Genomic DNA, 23423 nt, shown 5'->3' with positions numbered 1-23423 from the left:
TTTCAAGTCCATGACCTCTTCTTCTATGATTATTATTGTTACACACACACACATACACACACGCACACACATGTGTGCACACACATACATACATGCACACACACGTACGTGTGCACACACATGTGCACACACACACACACGAGTGTATACACACACACATACACTGTACCCTTCTGGGCCCATTCACTGTTCCTCTTTTGCACACGTCTTTAGGGCTGACCACTTGGGATTGGATAACTTCATCAGGGACTTTACTCTTGCAAAAACTAACTCTCCCTCTCTTATTAGAAATTGACTTTTTAAACCACAAAGTTTATAAAACTAAAATAATAATCATAAAGAAATCGCTATAAAAGTGTTCTGGGAATACACTGGCTGTCCCTAGCCGAGAGTACCAATACTGTACTTGGTTAACAATAGGACTTGTGTTGTCCAAGCTGACACTGGGGCACAGCTCATGGAGCAAAGGGCACTTCTCTTGATCTCCTGGTCCTCTGCTTGGGCTGTGTAGGCTCCCCATGCAGTGAGAGGACCACATGTCAGCATGCAGTGAGGACCTCTTTACGGCTTTAAGTTTTGAAACACATCGAGTTAACAGACAGATGCTCATGGTGTGCTTTTACCATCCTGGTCATGAAGTGCGGTCTGTAGCTAGTGCAGAACTTCATCCCAGGTCTCAGACTGTGGCTCTCTGTGCTTAACGTCCAGTTCTTCTGAAGAACCTCTGACTCCTTCTGGGCCTCTTTCATTCACTCTGTGGTGCTGGTGATGAACCAGGAACGCACATGCTGAGTATGTGTTGTGTTGCTAAGCCACACACCAGCTTGTTAGTCTCATCTGTTGATGCTGCCCTCCTGCATCCCTGTGCTCAAGAGGGTCAGAGTGACGTTCTCATTCGTCTCTTTCTTCCCAGCTTCTGCCCCTGGGGTACCTCAAGTGTAGCATCCTGCTTCTCTGTGGGCCCAATTTGTTCTGACCCCTCATGTAACCTGTCGCAGTCCTCATCATTCTCATGACCCTAGGCTCTCTTCTTCCTTAGTATGCACTAACTTTCTACAGACCAAAACCTGGTATTTTATCCCCAAACTTAGCCACTGAAGTTGGTTTTTATTGCCACTGTCATAGAACAAATATGTAGCTCTTATTTTTCACTAAAGGGAATGGAACCCAAAGGCTTTATACAGGCTAGGCAAGTGCTCTACGACTGAGCTACATCCTCAGCTCTTGGTTTGCTGAAATCAGTCTTGCTGTGTACATATATCCCAGTCTGGTCTCAAATTCATGATTCTCTGTCTTAGCCTTGCAAGTTACAGGTGTGCACCATTATATACAGCTTCCTTATGTTGTTAGTTCTCATACAATGTTAAATTTTTCCCTACACTTTAAATGTGTGCACACACATGCCTGATGATGCATGAGTACTCACACACATGCATGAACATATGCACATGCAGGCATGGACACACATGCATACAATTACATACACATACACACACACACACGAATACATGAACACACATGCACTCACATGCATGCACACACACATGCACAAAAGTCATAACAATTATGGAGATGGAGTGGACTCTAAGAAGGTCAAACTGGTGCCATGGGGTAAATGGGAAGGATGAGATTTGAAGAGGGTCTTGGCAGATCTGGGCTGGCACTCTTGTCCTGTGCCCTACACAGTCCCCAATTCCTTCCTTTGTTTTGTGAGCACACTTTTAATGAAAGGTTGGCACCAGGGCAAAGTATCTCTTTGATGAGTGTGTTCTCTCTGCTGTGTGCTGTGGCCTCTCATCCCAGAGGAGCCTGACAGGCAGGAAGCCGAATTGCTCTGCCTTCCCAGGGAAGAACTGCTTGTCCTTGGCCAACAGATCACCATGCAAAGCAACCATATCCTGGCCAGGATCATCATATCTGTGCGTGACAGATGTGTTTACAATCTACATGAGCTATTGAGAGCCAGGCAGTGAGTAGCAGTCCCATCCCAGGAGCCACACTTTCACAGCTGACAGGTCATCTCTCCTCCCTTGCTCTCCCTCTCCTTCTCCACCTCTTTCCTTCTCCTCCCCTCTTCTTCTCTCCTCTCCCCTTTCCAGGGTCTCATTTTGTAGCTCAGGCTAACCTTGAACTTCTGATCCTACCTCAGCTTCCAGATGCTATGGTTATAGACCTTGACCACCAGGCCTGGCTTTATCAGTCTCTCGGTGCTTCTGCCCTGCTCCATCTCCCCTGCTCCATCATCTCCCCTGCTCCATGATCTCCCCTCCTCCATCATCTCCCCTGCTCCATCTCCCCTGCTCCATCATCTCCCCTGCTCCATCTCCCCTGCTCCATCTCCCCTGCTCCATCTGCCCTGCTCCATCTGCCCTGCTCCATCTCCCCTGCTCCATCTCCTCTGTGGGCCTTGCTCCTGGTGGCTTCCTTGCTAGAATCAACCTCTGTCTCCCATGTCAATGGGGAGACCCTTCCTGCTTTGTCATTCAAAGGCATCATTCCTAAAACAGGACACTTGACTTTTCTCTCAACCCATGAGGAAACCTCAGCTCCAGTCCCCACTGTCTCCTGAGCTAATCCAGGCTGCTAGCAATTCTGGCTTGCACAGTAGTAGGCTACCTGGGTTCCCTGCTTTCCCCATCTGGTTCTCCCTTACTCTGTTCTCAGTATAGCTTCTGGAAGGATCCTTTCAAAGTCTCAATCAGCTCATGTGAGTCCTTTTTTTAAAGCCCTCAAGTACCTTGCTAGACTATCCAAAGGCCAGATTCCTGTTCCTCAGGCCCTCAAGTTCTGTCTGGGGCCTTCTACCTGAGCAAGCTTCTGTTTTCTCACTCTACTGCTTTCTGCACAAACCCCAGGGCCTGGGCTGCTGGCTTTTCTGCTGTTCTGACCCAGGCTTGCGCAAAGCTCCTGCCCTCAGCTCATGTGGAGCTAATCTTACAAGAGAGCCTCCCCTGACTATCCCAAAATAGCATCCTGCCCTAATGAACCCTGGTCCTGGTTGTTCTTTGCCATCACCACTTGACAGATCTACAGTCTGGGCTTCTGTTCCATGCCCTTCAAAGGGGCCCCAGTGGAGCCCAGGCCCAAGCCTTGCCTCTGCTGTACTCTGTGCCCACTCAGAACCAGGCTGGTGGGGCATGGTGGTGAAGATGTGGAAGCACTGTGATGTGTCCACAGCCCCCACATGGGTTTCTTCCTGGCTGGATGTGGGCTAGGCTTCGTGGGTAACACAGGATGAGCAAGGAGCATAGGGAAGTGAGAGAGGAGTCGGTGTGGATTCTGGACAGTCCTCACATGTGTTCTTGTTTCTGTTAAGTGTTTGGTCTATTCTGGTATAGTTTTACTTGTCCACTTATCCAGAATAAAAAAGGGTCATTCTAAGAATGAGGATATTTATTTTGGAAGATGGACTTTGTTTTTTGGTGTGTGTTAAGGAAAGCAGTACACAACATGAGGAAAGTGTTCATTGTGAGCTGAAGTGTGTTAAAGGCAGGTGGAGGCAATAGCCTCTCCAGATGTACACCGTGTGTTTTCCACAATGGCCGCCTGTCATTTGGAGCACTCGTGTCACATATGGGTGTCTTCCTCTCTGAAGGAAGTAGAAACGCCCCCACCTTCTCTCTTCTCAAACATTATATGTGCAGTGACATTTTCCTTTTCTTTTGACACTGCTGGCAGAAAGTGGTGTCCTGGACAAGGGTGGTGGGAGCTGAACACACTGAGTATATTTATAGTCCTGTGGAAGCCGTGGCATCAGCTCAGGTACCAGAGAGGTTAAATGCTTGCCCGCTTATGAATTTGCGCCTGTGTGGCTGCCGCGTTGAGACAGCCTCCAGGGAAGCGCTGTCACTGCAGATTCATGGCTTTCCGGGCTGCCTCCAAGGACCCATCTCCCGTTCCCATGGTAAATGTATCTGAAGAGTGCTTTCACCCACATTTGTGTGGAACCCCAGCGAAGGGGCCTGCCTGCCTGAGTCAGTCTGATGAAGACACTGCTCTCCGTCTGTGCCTATTTTCTGCATAGTTCTTTGGCTACACTAAGTCCTGTGTTTTCCAGTTCCCCTGAGTCTTGGTGAGCAGAGGTGCATGTAATTCCCCACAGAGCCAGGGCTGCATCCCTGTGGCCCTTCTGTCCTCCTCGGAGTTCCAGGCCAGGAGCCAAGGAAGGTCTCCTTCTGAGGTCATTCTCGAGGGGCAGAACCCAGGGACTCAGCCATCAGGAATCCTATTTACAATAGCAGGAGAATAGCTATGAGAAATATTAATAGTCTTGGGCTTCCATCCCAAAACTGCAAAGCAAAACAAAACAAATGTGATTTGCCTGGAACAGAACTTTCAACTCAGACTATTCTGGATCCCTTCATTTGGTTAGACACCATTAAGAATGAAAATTAAAGTCAACATTGGAATTTTAGTTCATTTTCTTGAGGAATAAGGAGAAAAACAGAAAAGACCTTTTAATATGTATTTTAATATGGAAAATCCACAGGAAAGGTCACAGACTTTCCTGTGAAGACTGGCCATGGCTGACAGGAAGAATACCGCACACATAATTGTAGCACAGATCCTGGCTTTCCTCCTTGGATACTGAAAATGTTGTTGGCGTTCAGTCACATCAGATGGCCATGGCTGTTGCAGCTGTTGCTAGCCGCCATAGTTCGCCTGGGGAGGGGGGGAGAGGGTCTTTGAGCTGTGTGCCTTTGCCCTGTACTTTCTTCAAAATAAGAGTATTAGAGTTATCATATTTTTGCAGGTGTCCTAAAATTTTTCATGTTTCCACCAACGGAGAGTCTGAAGTATGATAAACCACAGTGCTATGGCCAGTAAGGCCTCATACGTGCTTGGCAAATGCTCTGCACTGAGTTACAGCCTACATCTACTTAAAACACAACAACCGCTTTTAAATTTAACATATAAAGTGCTTGGTTTTATTCTGTCATTTTCATACTTTGTTCAGATTTGTTCTTTTCTGAGCCCCCTTTCACTTATTTTGAGACAGTCTCACTAAGTTGCCCAGGCTATCTGTAGGCTTGCTCTGTACCTCAAATTTGTAATCCCCCTGTCTCTACTTCCCAAGTACCTGGATGACAGGTCTGTGCTTGGAGAGTTCTGTTTACCAGGCAACCCAAGGGTTGGCTGAGTCTTGTTTTTATTTTTCCAAAGAAACTGGCTGTGCCCCGTGGCACAAGGGTCACCGATAAAGTGCCTGTGCTGGAGAGGGCCATGCTGTTGTTGGTAGTGGCAAGGGGCAGCTGCTGGTAGCCTCACTGGTGGTGGTGAGGGAGAGTAGTTCCCAGTGGGTGGTGGTCACAGGTCTTTCCTTCTGCGTCTGTGTGCTGGGGGCATGGACTGCAGGGAGCACACAGACATTCCAGGAATAAATCAGTGGGTCTAGTCCCCTGCCAACCTCTGTCTCACCAGAAGGAAGGGATGGTGAGTGGTGTTGCCAGGGAATGGAGGATGCCTAGTGCAGCTGCCACAGATGTCACCCTGACTCATTCACTCAGCTTCTAAACGTGTATGTTTAGGGGAAGAGTTGAACTCCTCAGTGCTATAGAGAAGACAACTTGAATCTTATCTCTAGAGCCCAAGAATAGATTTAGGACAGGCCAGGGGACAGTTGGCCTGGGTCTTCAACTCAGGTAAGTGTTCCATATGGCAGGAGTGTTTACGGCATTATGACATTGCCTTATGCACAGCCAAGTGAATGGCATTGTTATTGTAGTCTGAAAGAGTTCCTGCTCTTTCCCCATTTCCCTTGCCTGAAGATGAAATTATGGACCCTTTGTGTTTCAGGCTTTTGTTAATTCGGGCACAATGATTACTGTGGAACTGGCATGCAGGGCAGTATGAGGCATGCGTCACCAGGCTGGACCTGCCTTCTGTGGACAATGCCTGGCTGTACATGCAATAGCAAGATCCGGGGAGGGCAGTGCTTAGTGACCTTCTGCACCTCAGGAGGGTACCGGGCTGTGCAGTAGTAACCTCTTCACTAAACACGCTCTGTGGCTAGAAGTAACCTCTTCACTAAACACGCTCTGTGGTTAGAAGTAACCTCTTCACCAAACACGCTCTGTGGTTAGAAGTAACTTCTTCACTAAGCATGCTCTGTGGTTAGAAGTAACTTCTTCACTAAGCATGCTCTGTGGTTAGAAGTAACTTCTTCACTAAACATGCTCTGTGGTTAGCACAGTAAAGACAATGGGAGTCCTGGGTTGGAGAGCCGGAGGAGGCTGCCATTGGGAAGCACCTTAGGCCCTGGCTCACAGACAACTTGTCACAGGGCTGGAAGGGAACAGGGGCTATGGCAGGAGGTGGGCTTAGAGGCGTATGATAAGACAGGTCCTGCAGAGCCTTATGGGCAAGAGGATGGATTGTGAGACTTTCATTCTGAGGGGTTTTGGTGCTGCTGGGGAATTTGGAAAACAAGGTAGAGGCAAGGAAGGCACCTTTAATGTTTTGACACATTTACTACCAGCTTTAGCTGGACTAAGGATGGCACGTGCTCTCTGAGGCCCAGCTTGAAGGACAGAGACATTTTGCAGGGAAGGGAGCTGGGGCGAGGACACCCAAGGGAACTGTGTTGTCTTCCCCTGTGCTGACCGGAAGGGAGGTGGGCTGCTGCTGCTGTGCTTTCGTTGTTGTTGTTCTGAGGACGTCTCAGTGTAGCTCAGGCTCGCTCAAACTCAGTATATGGCCAAGGGTGACCTTAAACTCTGGGTCCTTCCCAGCTCTAGGCTCTTCAGTGTCTACTACCATGTCTGGCTCAGAAATGTGATGACAGGACAGTGAAGGATTCTTGTTAGGCCAAGCTGGCCTTGAACTTAAGATCTTCCTTCTCCTCTTCAGCCTCCAGAGTTCTGGGATCTTAAGTTCAAGGCCAGCCTGAGTTATAGACTGAAACTTGTTTAGGGGAAGAGTTGAACTCCTCAGTGCTATAGAGAAGACAACCTGAATCTTATCTCTAGAGCCCAAGAATAGATTTAGGACAGGCCAGGGGACAGTTGACCTGGGTCTTCAACTCAGGTAAGTGTTCCATATGGCAGGAGTGTTTATGGCATTATGACATTGCGGTGGTGGTGCACGCCTTTAATCCCAGCACTCAGGAGGCAGAGGCAGGCGGATCTCTGTGAGTTCAAGGCCAGCCTGGTCTACAAAGTGAGATCCAGGACAGGCACCAAAGCTACAGAGAAACCCTGTCTCGAAAAACCAAAATAAAAAGGGAAAAACTAGAGTGAAACTATCTCACAATGCTTGTTTGTTTGTCTGTTTTTGTTCCTCAGTATATGCATGCAACTTTTTCAGGTGGAGACTAGGCTCTTGGGACATTGATGCTTCTTAAGCTGGACCTAGTATTGGAAGTTTTAGCTCTTAGTTTTGATTTAGGGACACTATGAAATATTACTAAGCTAGTGTGAGTGCTCAGAACCAGATTTGTTTGGAGGGTCCTGTTATCAAAGAGACGAAGATGGCTTCCAGTGTTTTACATTGGTGTGGGTCAAGGCTAAAATACCAAGTCACATCCCTTACAGAGGAAGCTGAGATGGACCACTGGCTGATTCCTTCACAGATTTTCCTTTCCTTCGTAGCTGTGTGTTGTTTGTGAATGGTCTAAACACCAAGACACCCTCTTTTGTTTTCTTCTTTCAGAGAGTGGGTTAATCGAGCTCCATCCATTCATTTTCTGAGAGTGTTAATTTGTCTGAGGCTGCTAATGAGGGATCCATGTTATCAGGTTGGTTGGAAAAAATAAAACTGTTCTTCACTTATAACCAAAATGAAATAATTAAATTAAAAACCCAGTGGGCTTTTCTTTGAGATGCACCATGTTGATGTTTGCTTCACAAGGCAGGACCTTCCGGATGTGGCACACAGCTCATCTGCTGTTTGAAAAGACTAGGACAAAGTGATTTGCAGGCCGGTACAGCTGCATGCTTATAGACTTAACCTGTAAGGTTCAATGACTGAGTTCTGGTCTATGTTTGATACAGGTCTATGTCAAACCTTTGAAGCCATTTTGAGTTCAAGGAGGTACACAGTAGTCCACGCATTGAAGCGTGTTTAAGGTCACGAGGCTCACCAGGGCAAAGCCACCAGTGACAAGAAGGGAGCTCACCACATGACTCCAGAGGCAACCCCTGGGAACAGCAGGGCTGCAGCCTGTTAGCTGCCAAGAACCCATCCCTTCCCAGCTCTCGGCTGGTAACTCTAAGCCCAGGAGAGCATAGGGCCTCCCTCCTATTGGTCTCAGGGGAGGGGCCTGCAGTTCTAACCTTCCCCGTTTATCACTGTTACTTGGATGTGTCGCCTCTAGTTTACAGCTTCTTGCATTTTAATGTGCACATAAATCAATGGGGATCTCATAGATACAGATTCTTAGTCAGGAGGTGGGAACTGAGGCTCCTGATTCTACATTTCTTTTTAAAGATTCATTATATTTATGTGCATGTGTATGTGTCTGTTCTGAAGTTATGTGTCTTCCCATGCCTCCAGAGGCTGGAAGAGGGTGTTTGGGTCCCTGAAACTGAAGCTGCAGGTGGTTGTGAGCCACCTTGATAGGGATGCTGGGAACCAAACTCCAGTCCCCTGCAAAAGCAGCAAGTGCTCTTAACCACCTTGCCTTCTCTCCAGCCTCATTCTGCCCTTCTAAAACAGTTCCAGGAGATGCCAGGGATGATGAGCCACAGGGACATAGTTTGCCTTGAATAAGAAGGGCTTGGTCCTTTAGCAATGGGACTTTAAAGAATGGCCTACCCAAGGGATCTGGTTCAAAGCTTTCTAGCCTGGCTTGGAGGTAGGGAGGGAGCTGCAGGTGCTGCTGTTTGCTAAGTTGACTGTGTTTCTGAAGCACCTAGAGGTGTTTCTGATCAGCAGGTCTGTGGGCAGGCCATGACAGTCAGTTTCTCAGTAACAGTGAGGCTGCTGGCTGGGCTGACACAGTGTGAGAGGCCTCATGGCGATTCTGTTCAACCGTGTTAACATCTCAAGCATGCCTGTTATTTGTACAGACTGTTGGATTTTTTCCTTCCAAAGGATCTTGTTTTATGCTGAGTCTTTCCAAACTACTGGGAAGCTCATAGCACCTAGATACTTATGGTAGATTCAGTTTTGTTGGTAAAGACAGAATGTTCCCTTTCATTGCCCCAATCATCATCTTTCCCAAACTTAGCACTAAAACAAAATGCGTTTCTGGGGCTGCTGATCACTGTATCTTCTGTTCAGAGGCTGCATACCTTTCCTCACATACATTCTGAACCAGGTTTGTGCTGTTATTGTCACTTGAACCCTTTGCATGTGCTGTCAGGGTGTCCACCAAATGGCATTCTGTCCTGGTTGTCCACAGACCTGTGAGCCACTGTATGGAGCTGGGTGAACTATGCTTTTCAGAGCTGCCTTCTGCCAACTGTGATTGGTGTATGTAAGGAGAAGAATGCGGCTGATTTTTCCTGCCAAGCCCAGGGTGTGCTGACTGCTCCCCTTCATCAGTGAGCCCCACATTTGCTCTCTGATAAGTCTCCATTTGGATAAAAACCCTACGTGCAGAATATTAAAGAGTATTCAAGGAGGAACAGCTTGTTCTCAGGCTTACAAAACATCAACAAAAGGTTTACCTCAGCATACCTTGTTTGCTGAGAATATTGGTGACTGCTGATCTGCTTTTAAAGTATGGCCTTTTTTATGTTGCCTTTGATTGATTGGCAGAAGGTAGATCACACTCCTCTTTAAAGCAAGGAACGCAGTGACTACTTTGTTTATGGCACTTTGACACACACTATGTCCGTGTCCCTGGTTGACAGTCTTTCCATAGAAGGGGATTCTCCCGAGCGGCTGCTCCCAGCCTGACCAGAAGAGCGTGCCCTCTGCCAGTTGTATAATGCTTTGAGTTGCCAAGAATTCTTGGCCACAGCCACAAGGCCGTGGTGGGGATTACTGCACCATCCTCCGGCGAATGTCAGCAAGGCTTCGCCATCACTGCGCTTCGTTCCCCTCTTGTCAGTGTGCAGGTCTAGAGTGCAGCTCCAGACCATCTCCACTCCATGCCCACTCCTCCTGCCTGTGTCCTTACAAAGCTGCATCATGAGTTCTACAGAGGAGCCCCAAGCCACTCTGGTGGGAGCCTTCTTCTCCTTTCTTCTTTGTTATTTGAATATTTGGATTATTGTGCAGCTGTCCTTCCTTCTTGCAGAAGTAATGGCCCTTCTGCTAGCCAGGTTTTATCTCTCTTCCACCTATCATTCACTATATATATATATATAATACCTGAATACCTGAAAGCATTCCTTTCTTTGTCCAGCTGTTCAGGTCTTCTCACATTTATAACTGCAGTTTATCTTTTCAATTTTTAAAAATTTCATTTCTATTTATTTACGTACGTGTGTGTGTGTGTGTGTGTGTGTGTGTGTGTGTGTGTGTGTGTTATGTAACAGAACACATGTGTTGGTCAGAGACAGCTTATGGGAAGTGTTTCTCTCCATCCACCATGTGAGTCTCTAGGATGGAGCTCCGGTCATCAGGCCTGGCAGCAGGTGCCTCATCTTGCCAGCCCCACTCCTCCATTTCTTAAAGCGTCAGGCTCTCCACCCAGTCCGCTTCCTTCTGTCGTGTCTATGTACTGCCTCACTTACACACTGAACTTAATGTACAAATTTTGCTTCGGAAGACAGTTAGCTAGCCTGCCATGAGCTGCCAGGCCTTCTTCCTTGACTGATATGGTTTATAGACTTGGCTGCTAATGTCCTGAGGCTTAGGTGAGTGTTTAATGGAGCTTCTCAACCACAACAAAGCTAGGAAAGAACAGAGAAGCCATTTTTAAAGATATAGTTATTTAGAATTATTTGCAATTAGAGGATTTAAGTTGGATTTTAAAGGCTAGGTGGGGTCCTCCACAGGATAAATGCTCAGCTAAACTGACTGTAGGAATCTCTAACACATTGCTTGTCAGAGGCAAGAGCAGATCTTAAAAGCCTCCAAGCTGTAGTTATTTAGAGATGATGATAAAAGGTGGTGATGGGAGGTGATTTTTCTTGACCACTGGGCAGGAGGGCACAACAGCACCACCTTGTCTTGTGGCTTTGCTGCTCTGCAGAGACCTTCCTCTTACCTAGCACCTGAGTGCTGTTTACTCCATTCTATTTTTAAATCTTGGCTTTTCCAGAATGTTCTTTTCCTTGTTCCCATCGTAGCCTGTAGTGCCTGAGCTCCTCACTTTGCCGCTCACCATTTGCTGCTGCTGCTGCTTTTTGTCCACAAGTTCATATTTTTAGCCTTGGGCATTTCCCAGGTCTAATTTTTTTTTTTTCTGGTGGTAGGAAGAAGTACAGAGAATGAGAAATGGGAGGCAGGTTCCAGTTCTGACCAAATGTTTTTTGTTTGTTTAGTTTTTATTTTTGTTTTTGTTTTTTATAAATCTCAACAAACACAATTTTATATTCATTAGCAATTTATCTTAAGTATGAAATGACAAATACTAAATATTCTGTGTTTATGTGAGAATGTGGAACTTGAAGAAACAATAATAAATCATACAACTTAGTAGTGGAGTCACTTGTAAAATATGTACCTCTTCTCCTCTAACATGCTCTATCTATTGCTTTTATTTTATTAGGAAATACTCCATAAATTGGGTGGGATTGAAGACCTAGCCCAGGTAGGATTGCTTCTCTGGAAGCTGCTCTTGCCTTTACATTCTGGGTTAATTTCTGGATAAGGTTTAAATAATCATGCAATGGTGGGCTTGGTGCCTGGTTCTCTCTAAATATTCACCCTTAATACGCTCAGGTTGGAGGTAAGTATAGTAGCTGAGGGATTAGGATGCCTCCCCGGCTTGTCTTCAAAAGAAACAAAGGGGATTTGCTTGTATTGGAGCTCAAGTCATGAGCTGCTAATGCTCAAAACAGCCAACAAACGCGTGTCTGTGTCTGCTGCCTGCCAGGCAGAAGCAGATGGGGTTGGTAACTGTGGCTCTGAGACATGACACTCACAGGCAGAGAGTGATGGAAAATACTTTGTTCTTGCTAATTGGCCTCATTTACCCAGCTGGTGAAAATAAAAAAAGTGTTGTAAAAGGTTTCATTTTTTAATTTGCAACATTTTAACTAAGTTAAAAAACTTTTAAAGTTGAACATCTTTAGCTAATGATGACAAGAAAGACTATTGTCATCATGATGTGCATTGCCTGTCCAGTCACTTCCCATGATGTAAAGAAGTATGACGTCATTACGTTTTCCCCACATAAAACACCCACTCTTGATTAAGTATTCATAAGTTGGTGATAATATAAGGAATGATCCTGATTTTAGGGGTTTTTTTGCATGAAAAAGAATTTTATAACAAACTACTTTATTAGCCTCGTGTCTTGTAGTATCTTAAATTATATTATGAGGAATGATAGACAGGTGACTATATGTGCTGAGCAACTACTGAGCAACTCGGGCTTATTAAGAGAGCAAAACACGTGCTGGGTGTTGGTGGCGCACGCCTTTAATCCCAGTACTCGGGAGGCAGAGCCAGGCGGATCTCTGTGAGTTCGAGGCCAGCCTGGGCTACCAAGTGAGTTCCAGGAAAAGGCGCAAAGCTGCACAGAGAAACCCTGTCTCGAAAAACCAAAAAAAAAAAAAAAAAAAAAAGAGAGCAAAACAGTTTCTGAATGGCCCAGTCTCACAAAAGCTATGGTAAGAAAGGTGATATCTATCTATCTATCTATCTATCTATCTATCTATCTATCTATTTATTTATTTATTTTTATTCTATTTTTTATCTTTTCTGGGTAAGAAAGCTAGGCCAGCATTCCACCAACAACCGTCATTCCAGCCCTTATGTTGACTTTTTGTGACTTTTGGGATGGATCTCACTATGAAACCCAGGTTGCTGCAAACTTGCAGTCTTCTTGCCTCAGCCTCCTCTAGTAGCTAAATAACAGGTTTATACACACTCTGCTATTTTTATTTTATTTGCTTGTTTATCCTTATATGATATGAGCAATAATCTCACCATGTAGCCCAGGCTGGACTAGAACTCCTGAATCATCTGCTTCAACCCATGACAACTGAACACAGTCAGATTAACACTGGATCCTGAGAAGGTGATCCATGTTCAGTTTTTAAAAAGAAGTTTAATTGGAGATTTACCTCATTGAACAAAGTGAACTTCCATATGTTGTAAAGGATCTTATCACTTACCTATCACTCCTGCTCTCTTATTATGTATGTTTCTCTGAGTCTGTTTCTCAGTTATTGCCAGGAAGGAGTTATCAGATATCTTATTTCATTCCTATTACTAATTTTTGCATGTATGCTGGTTAAATATAATTTGAGATATTATAAAATATTAATTATTAATATATATATATATGTTACAAACATTTCACTGCAAGGTAAATCAAAGAATCGAATTATCATGTATATCTTACATAAAGCACACCATGAACTTATTCAGTTACAAGTCATTTTGGGATTTTGAAGGCTTTCAGAATTCCTTCAACTTTTTGAGCATTCAGAAAAAACTTGGGAAACACTAAACCCAGTATCCTGCCCTTGAGTACAACAGGTGCGGGAGTACTGAGCAGCGGTTGGATTCCCTCTTGTGCCATCTGGGGCTCCTCTTAAGCCCTGCACTCTTGTTTCCTGTGCACTTTTGGTGCCAGCTTTCTGACTGGCTTGTTGGGTTGGTCTTTCAAACAGTACATGGAGATCGTGGCCAACGAATACCTGGGCTACGCAGAGGAGCAACACTGTGTGGACAAGCTGGTCAACATGACGTGTAAGCATTGTTGCCAGGGACACAGCTAATTCTGTGGACTTACTGGGAATGGAGTGTGATGTTCGCAGCGGGAGAAAGGGCACCTGCTGTTCTTACTGGTGTTTCACTCACATGGTGTGTGCATTTGTGCCAGCGGATGGATTCTGTTGCACAGGTCCCCAAATCTTCCCAGGGCAGCTCTTCCTTTGGCAAGAACATTTGTTTCAGGAAAGAAGTCTTCCATATAAGCCACATCTGGTGAAGAGTTCTACCTTTTAATTTCTGTGAAAATGTCAGATTTTAGGGGTTTTTTTGCCCCTAAAATTTGGGTAATAATTATATGTAGCTCAGAGAATTTGGACTATCCAGAGCCTGAAAAAGAAAACTGAGAACCTCACCTGGAGAGCAGCGTGGAAGCTGTGGCCTAGGCATGGGGCATCTTAGTCATTCATCTGGCTTCTGTGGGAAGCTTGACCAGTTTCTCTTCCCACCTCTTCCCTTACTTCCCCTCTACCCACACCCCTCCACCTTAGAGCTCCTGCATCCCCACCTTCCTCCTTCCTCTCTCTCCCCTCTCCCTTCCAGTCCCTCTAGGTGTGGCAAGCCACAGGCTTCCTGCTGCTCAGAGTGCCAGCTCAAGCCCTTTGTCTTTGTGTGGACAGACTGCTTTCCTGTGCTTGCTGGCTGGGCACACACTGGCTCTCATGTGCAGGGGAGATGCCAGGCCCAGAAAGTTACTTTAAGGGCAGCTCTCTCAGTTCAGGAACCTTCCCAGGTTTCATGTCCTGGCTGACCTCCCTTCTCTTCGTGAGTTGGGATATTTATGAGCAAGGCCTCTTAAGTACAAGGCCTTCAATTTGTAAAAAGGTTCAGGAACCTGTTTAACTTTAAATACAAGGGGATTTGCTTTTGTGATATTTTCATATTTATAATACTAGTTGAGCTTGTGGATAGTTCTTAGAGTTGAAAGGTATGTCCTATCCTCCACTGTTCCTTTTGTGGGTCTGTGTTTCTGTTTTTCCTTTCTCTACTTTCCCATCACATTTGAGGACCTGAAGTTTCATGACTACTGCCTCTTTTGATCTCTGGATCTCCCTTTGAATGATTTCTTTCTTTAACAGATATTTTTCAAAAACTCGCTGCTGTGAAAGAACAAAGAGAATGGGTCACTGCGAGCGGAGCTCACAAGGTGAGTGGGCCCTCAAAGAGCTGGTTCTTGAGTTCCACACTACTCTGTGTGGCATCAGTTCACATGCACAATTTCAGAGCCTGATGGTCAAGCTACATGTCATTAGAAGTCATAACACTGTTCACCCAGCCTAAAATGATGACTTCTTATCTCCTTATTTTCTTTATGAACATAAGGACTAAATAACTGGCACAGTGCATGATGGATTTTACTTTTCTATTCCATATAATGCAAGCTGAGTGCATTAATGTTGTAAACAGAATGGAGTTGTTTGCTGTTTATTTAAAATAAACAAATGAAAGTCATCAAATAAAAGACGTACACGTTTACATATAAACAAAGCCCATCTGTCTTGTAGGGTTTTATTAGTTAGAATCATATGAAATCACCATTGTCTGTAAGCCAAAGATAATTGGATATAGCAATTTCACGTGATGCAGACTCACAAGGTGGTATAGTATTACAAGCTTATGGGTCAAGGATTTACTTTAAAGGGAAGGAGATGTGACTCAGAGAAAGAACATTTGCTCAATATGCCTGGGATCCTGAGCTCTGCATTTCCAGCAACACCACACACACCTGCACATGTGCACACATGCACGGACACACACACACACACACACACACACACACAGGCACAAGCACAGGCACAGGCACACAGGCATGCACCTTAAAATAAATTATTCTACTATTTAGCAGGCAGCTATGTAGAACAGATTTCAATAACCTGTTGAGTCTTCCTATCCAGGAAGCAATTGTATGTATAAGAGCATGATTGCCTGAAATACGTTAACATACACTGCTTACGGTCTAGGGGTTGAATCTAGGTGGTGCACAGAAGTTTTCTCAACAGACAGTGATTTCACTGCTGTTGCTTAAGATCTGACAAAAAAGTAACATTAAGTTGTTAAGTCAGCTGGCAAAAATTTTGAAAATGATGTTTCTGGGATTGAAGTTTGTGAAACACATCAGGCACTGGTGGGGATGAGCAAGGACCTGGAGAAAGATGATCATGTCAACAGAAGGAAGTGTAAAGGGTGCTCGTGTGATGGAAACAAACTCCATCCCAGCAGCCACTTCACACACTGCAGCTCCGACTGGAGGTGTTTGGCAAGAATGTTTTGGGGGGATGGGAGGGTTCTATATTCTGAAAACCTAGGAGGAAGAGAATTTACACCAATGAGGATTCAGGGACTGCATTATTCTCTAAGGAAAGCCATGAGGTATTAAACAATTTGGCCCTGGTTATAAAAAAGTTATGTTTTACAGTGATTCTCAACCTGTGGGTCCCAACCCCCTTGAGGGGGTCGAACAACTCTTTCACAAGGGTCAAATATCAGATATCTTGCATGTCAGATATTTACACCATGATTCATAATAGAATCAAAATTACAGTTATGAAATAGCAATGAAATAATTTTATGGTTAGGAGTCACCACAACATGAGGAACTGTATTAAAGGGTCTCAGCATTAGGAAGGTTGAGAACCACTGGTTTATAGAGACACTCAATACCACTTTAGTTAGTAACATCAGGAAGAAAACAAATAAGTAATATAAAATCATATATACATTTTCCACTTGTGTACATATATTTTTTAATTGAGCAAAAGAAAAGAATCCAGAAAAAAATAGCAAAGAGTCAGTGTCTGTGATCTTTAGGGACAGTGCACCATTCAAGAGGCTCCTAGGACTTCTGTAATTGTGTTTTCTCTTTCATTTCAGACATTAGTGAATCTACTTGGTGCCCGAGACACTAACGTCCTGTTGGGTACTCTTCTGGCCCTAGCTAGCTTAGCAGAGAGGTAAGTGTGGCTACTACAGAAGCAGAGGTGGGAGAGATACAAACACACAGGCTGATCTGTTGCCTGCTCAGTTAAAGCCTGGAGTGGAGGCACATGGGAAACGCCATATGGGGAAGAGTCACCTGGTTAGAAAGCATAATTTACATTAGAAAGGAAGGCCCTACAGCAGGGCATCCCACTTGCTCTCAGGTGCCATCTGGTGTTTGAGGGAGCATGACTGATGGTTTCCCTTCTGTGAGCCTTCAGAACAACTACATTCCTATGCCAGCTGAATCTCCCAGACCTTCTTTCTTCATTCTCACCTATATATCCCCTGTAATATATAGGACATTTTCAATGATAAAATTTGGCTTTGAAAACCTGTCCTTCTATAGTGTCATTATTTTAAATGATAGAGCTATAAATATACTTTTATGTCAATGAGCAGATCATTACGTTTTTGTGAACAGTATACAATTCCTAGTTTCTCCGTGTTCTTGCCTCACAACTCCTTACAAGTGTCTAAGTTACTTTTCTATTGCTGTGATAGAAGAAAAAATTTATTTGGGGCTTACAGTTTCAGAGGGTGCATCCATGACCATTATGGTAGGGAACATGGCTGCAGGTAGGCAGGCATGGTGCTGGAGCAGTAGCTGGGAGCTTATATCTTGAGACACAACCATGAGGCAGAAAGAGTTAACAGGATTGCCTGAGTCTTTTGAAACCTCAAAACTGCCCCCAGTGACAGGCAACATCTCCTAATCCTTCCCAAACAGTTCCATCAACTAGGGCCCAATTAGTCAAACCTATGCGCCTATGGGGGCCATTCTCAAGCCACAGAAGCGACTCTGACCACTAGGACAGGAAAATGTGGCTGAAGTCAAATATGTTTTTAGTAACTACTAATAATTTTGCATTTGTAGTCCAGAGTGTAGGGAGAAGATCAGTGAACTCAACGTAGTAGAAAACCTCTTGATGATTCTGCATGAATATGACTTACTTTCCAAAAGGTAGGGTCTGATCCTCATGAAAATGCTTCCACAGGAGAACATGGAACTTGTAGTAATTAAATCTATGATCTCCCAACATGAGAGGGAGATCATCAAATTTGGCTCCAGAATATTGCTCTCTTTCTCTCCTCCCCCTTAAAAGCTGTTTCATTTATGATAAAAATACTTTTTAATTATGTCATCTATATTGTTAATTGAATATCATGAGTCAGCTTGGCAGTTCTTTTCCATTTAAGACAATGTGAGGACACTAGGGGAAAGAGGTACATAGAATCCAATCATAATTTTATGATTGTATCATTATTAATTTTGTTGTTGCATTTGTCTAAATAAAAAGTTTAGGGGAAGAAATTTTAAGTTCTCTCTCTCTCTCTCTCTCTCTCTCTCTCTCTCTCTCTCTCTTAATCTTAGATTAATGTGTGGAATAAATGAAGTTGCTAAAAGCCATTGTGTTTAAGGCAAGTGAGCTAAGATGTTGACTGACTCACATTGTAACTCACAGCAGAATCTAGAATAAAATGGATTCCTTTCTGCTTCAGCAGTGCATTACTCTAAAGGAAGACTCTGTATAGTCGATTAGGTGTGCTTAGGACTGTAAATCTGTATTGTTTGGCATTTAAGCTACAATTTTCTGAAAAGCCAGGAGTATAGAAATCCTAAATGATGGAGATCTAAAATTTGCAGTGACATTTTTGAAATTCCTCTTCCAAGCTGACTTAACACTGTTTTATAGGAGTGTTGGTTTAGACAAGAGTCTATGCTTTCAGACTTGGTGATTTGAACTCATTCAAGAGACAAGGTGCCAGACCCTACCACAGTTGAGTAAGATCAGAGCGTGCCGGGTGAGGTTGGGACAGGCAGGGAGAACTCCCTGGGTCCTTGCAGGACTCAGGTGCCCTGGAAGATGCAGTCAACAAGGTTTATCACAGAATAGAAACTCCTGATCAGAGTGACGGGGGACAGGAGGAAGTGTCTCAGCAAAGACTGTGCTGCACCGTAGAGGCAGACACTGCACGTGTGAGAAGAGTGGGCTGGCAGACACTGAAGCTGGGGTGAAGGAGGCAAAGGGTCAAAAACTAGAACAGTTGATGATAAGCAAAAAAAGTAGCTAATTCTGATCAGTTCTTTCCCTACATCAGGACCTTCCCCGAGCCCTCCTGAGGCCCCTTTATCTACACAAAACTATTGTTTTTCATATTTTACAGATGAGGTCATGTAACATGTTTATCCAGGTTTTTAGGATGCATTTTGCATGGTAAGATGGTGTGGATTTTCCCATGAACATGATGTGAATTCCCAAAAAGACTTTAAGCACATTTATATTCTGATAGCACATGTGGAAACAGGATAGGAGTGGAATACATCTACATGTTGAGATGCACTTGGAATAAAGAGAGAATGTTTCTTGCAGAAAGTTTGAGAAGATAAAGCATGCTGCTTACCAAAGAAGACACATTTGTTGTTGTTGTTGTTGTTGTTTGAGATGGATTGATAAGTAGCTCTCCCTAGGCTGGGCTTGTTCTTTCTGTGATCCTTGTGTCTGCCTCTTTAAGTGCTGGGATGACAGGCTTGACCCACCACATAGAACATATGTTCTTAACATCAGAGCTGGAAGGGGAGGGGGGCTTGGGAGGGAGAGGAGCGTCGAGAAGTCCTCTGGGAGTGGAATTGCAGAGCAGTGTGGGAATATGAACCCTGAAGAGTGTTTAGGAGAAAGAGGGCATAAGTGAACACTCTGCTCCAGCAAGGAGCAGACATAGAATTACCCTGCAGAAAATGAGCTTTATAAGGAGAGAGAGGGCTGGCTTTGAGGAGGAAGAGTGTTAAAAGGGGTAGTACATCATACCAGACAGAGGTAATAAGATGCTGCTGTGAGGTAGGACAGCATTGTAGACATTATCAGCTTAAATTGAAAGTAGGAGAGATTGCCACCATGGATGCATGGTGTATGAGTTGGGGTAAAAGGGGGAGAGAGAGAGGGAGAAGAGAGAGATAGAGAGGAGAGAGAGTGTATGAGAGAGGAGAGAGAGTGTGTATGTGAGAGAAGAGAGAGAGATAGAGAGGAGAGAGAGGAGTGTGTGTGTGCGCGCGCGCGTGCTTGCGTGTGTGTGTGTGTGTGTGTGTGTGTGTGTGTGTGTGTGTGTGTGTGTGAGAGAGAGAGAGAGAGAGAGAGAGAGAGAGAGAGAGAGAGAGAAAGAGAACCCTTACCTTTGTAACAACTTACCCCAGGGTATAGGGAGCTTGTCTGTAGCTCAAGCCAGGTAGAGCATGAAGAATTCCTGTTAGGACAGTAGGACACAGGGACAAAGGCAGCAGAGAGTTGGTCAAGACAGACCATAGGAGAGGTGGATCTGCTCTTAAAGTGGTGGGCCATGATTTAACAGAGAGATGACTGGCAGAGGGTCCCACCCCTCACTCATGATCGAGGATCACAGGGTGAGAAGAGCAATGACTCAAGTGTGGATTCTGTGTCCCAGTGGATGCTCTGGTCATGTGATGTCACTGATGCAGGGTAGGGGTGATTCTCACGCTTGCTTCCATCACATCAGACTTACAGCAGAGCTCCTGCGCCTGCTTTGTGCTGAGCCCCAGGTGAAGGAGCAGGTGAAACTCTACGAGGGCATCCCCATCCTGCTCAGTCTGCTCCACTCTGACCACCTGAAGTTGCTGTGGAGCGTCGTCTGGATTCTGGTCCAGGTGTGTGAGGACCCAGAGACCAGTGTGGAAATCCGTATCTGGGGTGGCATCAAGCAGCTCCTTCATATTTTACGAGGGTAAGTGGGGGCCTGGGTCTTATAAATTAGTAAAATATTCTAGTAGCTCTTTTTTTTTTTTGTTTGTTTGTTTTATTGTGTTTTGAGACAGGGTCTCTCTATGTAGGCCTGACTGTCCTGGAACTCACTATTTAGACCAGGTTTGCCTTGAACTCACAGAGATCCACCTGCCTCTGCCTTCCAAGAAATGGGATAAAAGGTATACTGTTCCTTTCTTGGTCAGTGTTCTATTGCTGTGAAGAGACATCATGACCATGGCAACTCTTATAAAGGAAAACATTTAATTGGGGCTGGCTTACAGCTCAGAGGTTTAGTCCATTGTCATCTTAGCAGGCAGACATGGTGCTAGGGAAATAGCTGAGAAGTCTACAGCTGGATCAGCAGGCAGCAGGAAGAGAGAGAAAGACACTGGGCCTGGCTTGAGCATCTGAAACTCCAAAGCCCAGGCCCAGTGACACACTTCCTCCAACAAGACCACAGCTACTCCAACAAGGCCATATGTCCTAATCATTTCAAATAGTGCCACTCCCTATGATCCTATGGGGGTCATTTTCATTCAAAACACCACACCTCCATACCTGCTTTCTAGTAGCTTCTATCCCATCAGCATGAAAGGGGATGGTTTGTTAAAATAGTTTGAAATTGAAATCGCTTGGGTATATATTGCATTGTAACTATATTTTATGAATTAAATATCTTGAAGTATTGAGTAGTAATACACATTGGGACCATCTTTGGGAATATTCTGTTACTGAATATTATTATAAGGCATAATTCAGCCCAAGTGTGCTAAGTCAGAGTCACAGGTAGATATTTCTGCTCAAAAGAGACCAGCATGCTTGATCCCTGGTCCATCAATAGAGCTTATTTTGTGCTCTAAGGCAGAGTGGCTTATCCATTTTAACATCACCAGAGATTATCAAATTGATATGACTAAGACTTTGTACACACAATTCCTTTATGGATTTTCTCTGTGGGAATATTTCAGAGTATTAGAAGAGACTGCGGATGTATGAACAATAAACTTCCTTAATGATTTCTGTCACTGTGAAAACAAAGGAAAAGTATGTGGCCTGCTGACAGCCTCCTAGCTTCATAAAAGCCTCAGTTACTTGGATGTATAGATTATAAATATTTCACCAGTTCTGTGACATAATAGGCTATTCCCTTGGTCAGAACAGCTACACAGTTGTTTTGTTTGTGCTTGTAGGGTGAAGATAGTGGATGTAGTCATCCTTGGATAGTTGCTATTTTCTCAGTGATGACTGGAATTCTGTAATAGTGAAGTATTAGTTAAAGCTAATTATAACAGGCATTTCCCCCTCATTAGCTCAAGTCATAGGTTTTTATATAATTGATAGAAAGAAACTCTTTCATGTCTAAAGACTCATGTTCCAACTCCATCCATGTATGGTGTTGGAAAACTTATCCCTGAGAAGGTGATACATGTCAACTCTTATTGGATGTTTAAAGTAGCTAAGGTGATTTGGAAGGGCTTATTCCTAGCTGGGTAAGTACAGTCTGCTTGGACCTATGCCTGCACCTGGCCCCGGGCAGGTGCTAGAGGAGGATGCGTGGTGACTGGCAGTGCTAGTGTTAACAGGCCGTTGCTGGGCCGTTTGCTGCGTGGAGGCTGGCAGTGCTGGTGTTAACAGGCCGTTGCTGGGCCGTTTGCTGCGTGGTGGCTGGCAGTGCTGGTGTTAACAGGCCGTTTGCTGGGTGGTTTTCAGGAAACCCATTTAGGCCTGTACACCTGCAGCCTCCAACAGCAAGCACATTCCTGTCAGGCACATTGATCACTACAGAGAGTTCCAAGATAGTTATGTCCACAGATAAGACCGTCAAAGGAGCTGCTCCTTGTCCCAGCTCATGACAGAAAGAACAGAGTGACCCGGATAGCACTGAGGGAAGACGGGGAGATTCCATTTGTGTTATGTGTGGGAACGTACAGACCCAAACAGCTGATGTCATGAGGAATAAATAAATAAAGGAACCCTATCAACCAAAGGGAACAAAACAGATAACAGACAGAGTCTGTGGTGGGAAGCTGTGCACCCAGCACGCAGCAGACCAACTGCCGAGCATGGATTCGTGAGCTGTGGCTGAAGATGAGTAACTGAGCTGTAGAAGGGAGGAAGTCAAACAGTCAAGATGGGGAATGAGGGCTGAGTGATGAGCACAGCCCTGAAGACTGACCTAAAGACCAGGGCAGCCCCTGAAGCAGCAAAACAGAGGGCAAGCTTTCAAAAGGTGCTTTCAGCCAGAGGAAAGAGAAGAGAGAATAGAGAGAAAAGGCTGGGAAGGCCAGGTGGAGACAGGGCTTCAAGCCATGCTCATGGAGACTCCTGTGGTAGGGAGACAAAGAGCAAACAGTTTGAAGATTCAGCAGGATTGATTTTCACTAAGAGGAACTCAGAGGAATCCTGGCTGAGATGCACCCACACACAGACTGCAGTGCCCCAAGAGTTCAGCCATGGGGAGTGCAGGGCCTCTCATCTCACACTAAACACCACACTTGGTTCTAGCTGAGTTTGCAGATGAAGCAATTACGAACATAGAAAACCTCACAACCTGATTTCTGTTTATTTACTTGTTTGTTTATTATACAAAATATGGGCTTGTTATGAGATTTTCATTGTGTTTAAGGTACAGAAGAAAATAAATAAGTGGCCTGAGCAGTAACTTTCCTTTTCCAGAGATAGGAATTTTGTTTCTGATCGCTCCTCCATCGGCAGCCTATCCAGCGCAAATGCTGCAGGACGGATCCAGCAACTGCATTTATCAGAAGAGTTAAGCCCTGGAGAAATACAGGAAAATACTGCCTCTCTCCAAGCAGGTGTCTGCCTTACATGACTGGGTTTTGTTACCTAGTTCTGCATTCTTTATTGTGTTGTTATTCCGTGTTATAACATTAGTATAGTGGTGTTGAG

At 44.7% G+C, this 23423-nt stretch overlaps 1 protein-coding gene across 3 annotated transcripts in view; it reads left to right on the top strand.

Annotated features, from left to right (window-relative positions):
- Positions 1 to 23423, top strand: part of Nek10 (NIMA related kinase 10) — a 196950-nt gene that overhangs the window by 22779 nt on the left and 150748 nt on the right. For all 3 annotated transcript variants that reach the window (XM_059274196.1, XM_059274195.1, XM_059274197.1), the window contains exons 6-13: positions 7651 to 7735; positions 11606 to 11647; positions 13680 to 13758; positions 14859 to 14926; positions 16651 to 16730; positions 17633 to 17719; positions 20269 to 20493; positions 23190 to 23329. In XM_059274196.1, the coding sequence (XP_059130179.1) occupies positions 7651 to 7735; positions 11606 to 11647; positions 13680 to 13758; positions 14859 to 14926; positions 16651 to 16730; positions 17633 to 17719; positions 20269 to 20493; positions 23190 to 23329 (806 nt within the window). The remainder of the gene's footprint in view (positions 1 to 7650; positions 7736 to 11605; positions 11648 to 13679; positions 13759 to 14858; positions 14927 to 16650; positions 16731 to 17632; positions 17720 to 20268; positions 20494 to 23189; positions 23330 to 23423) is intronic.

This window comes from Peromyscus eremicus, chromosome 9 (assembly GCF_949786415.1).
Source record: "Peromyscus eremicus chromosome 9, PerEre_H2_v1, whole genome shotgun sequence".
In the NCBI taxonomy this organism is placed as follows: Eukaryota; Metazoa; Chordata; class Mammalia; order Rodentia; family Cricetidae; genus Peromyscus; species Peromyscus eremicus.
Note: the sequence above shows the minus strand (reverse complement) of the source record. Positions and strands in the feature narration are given on the sequence as shown.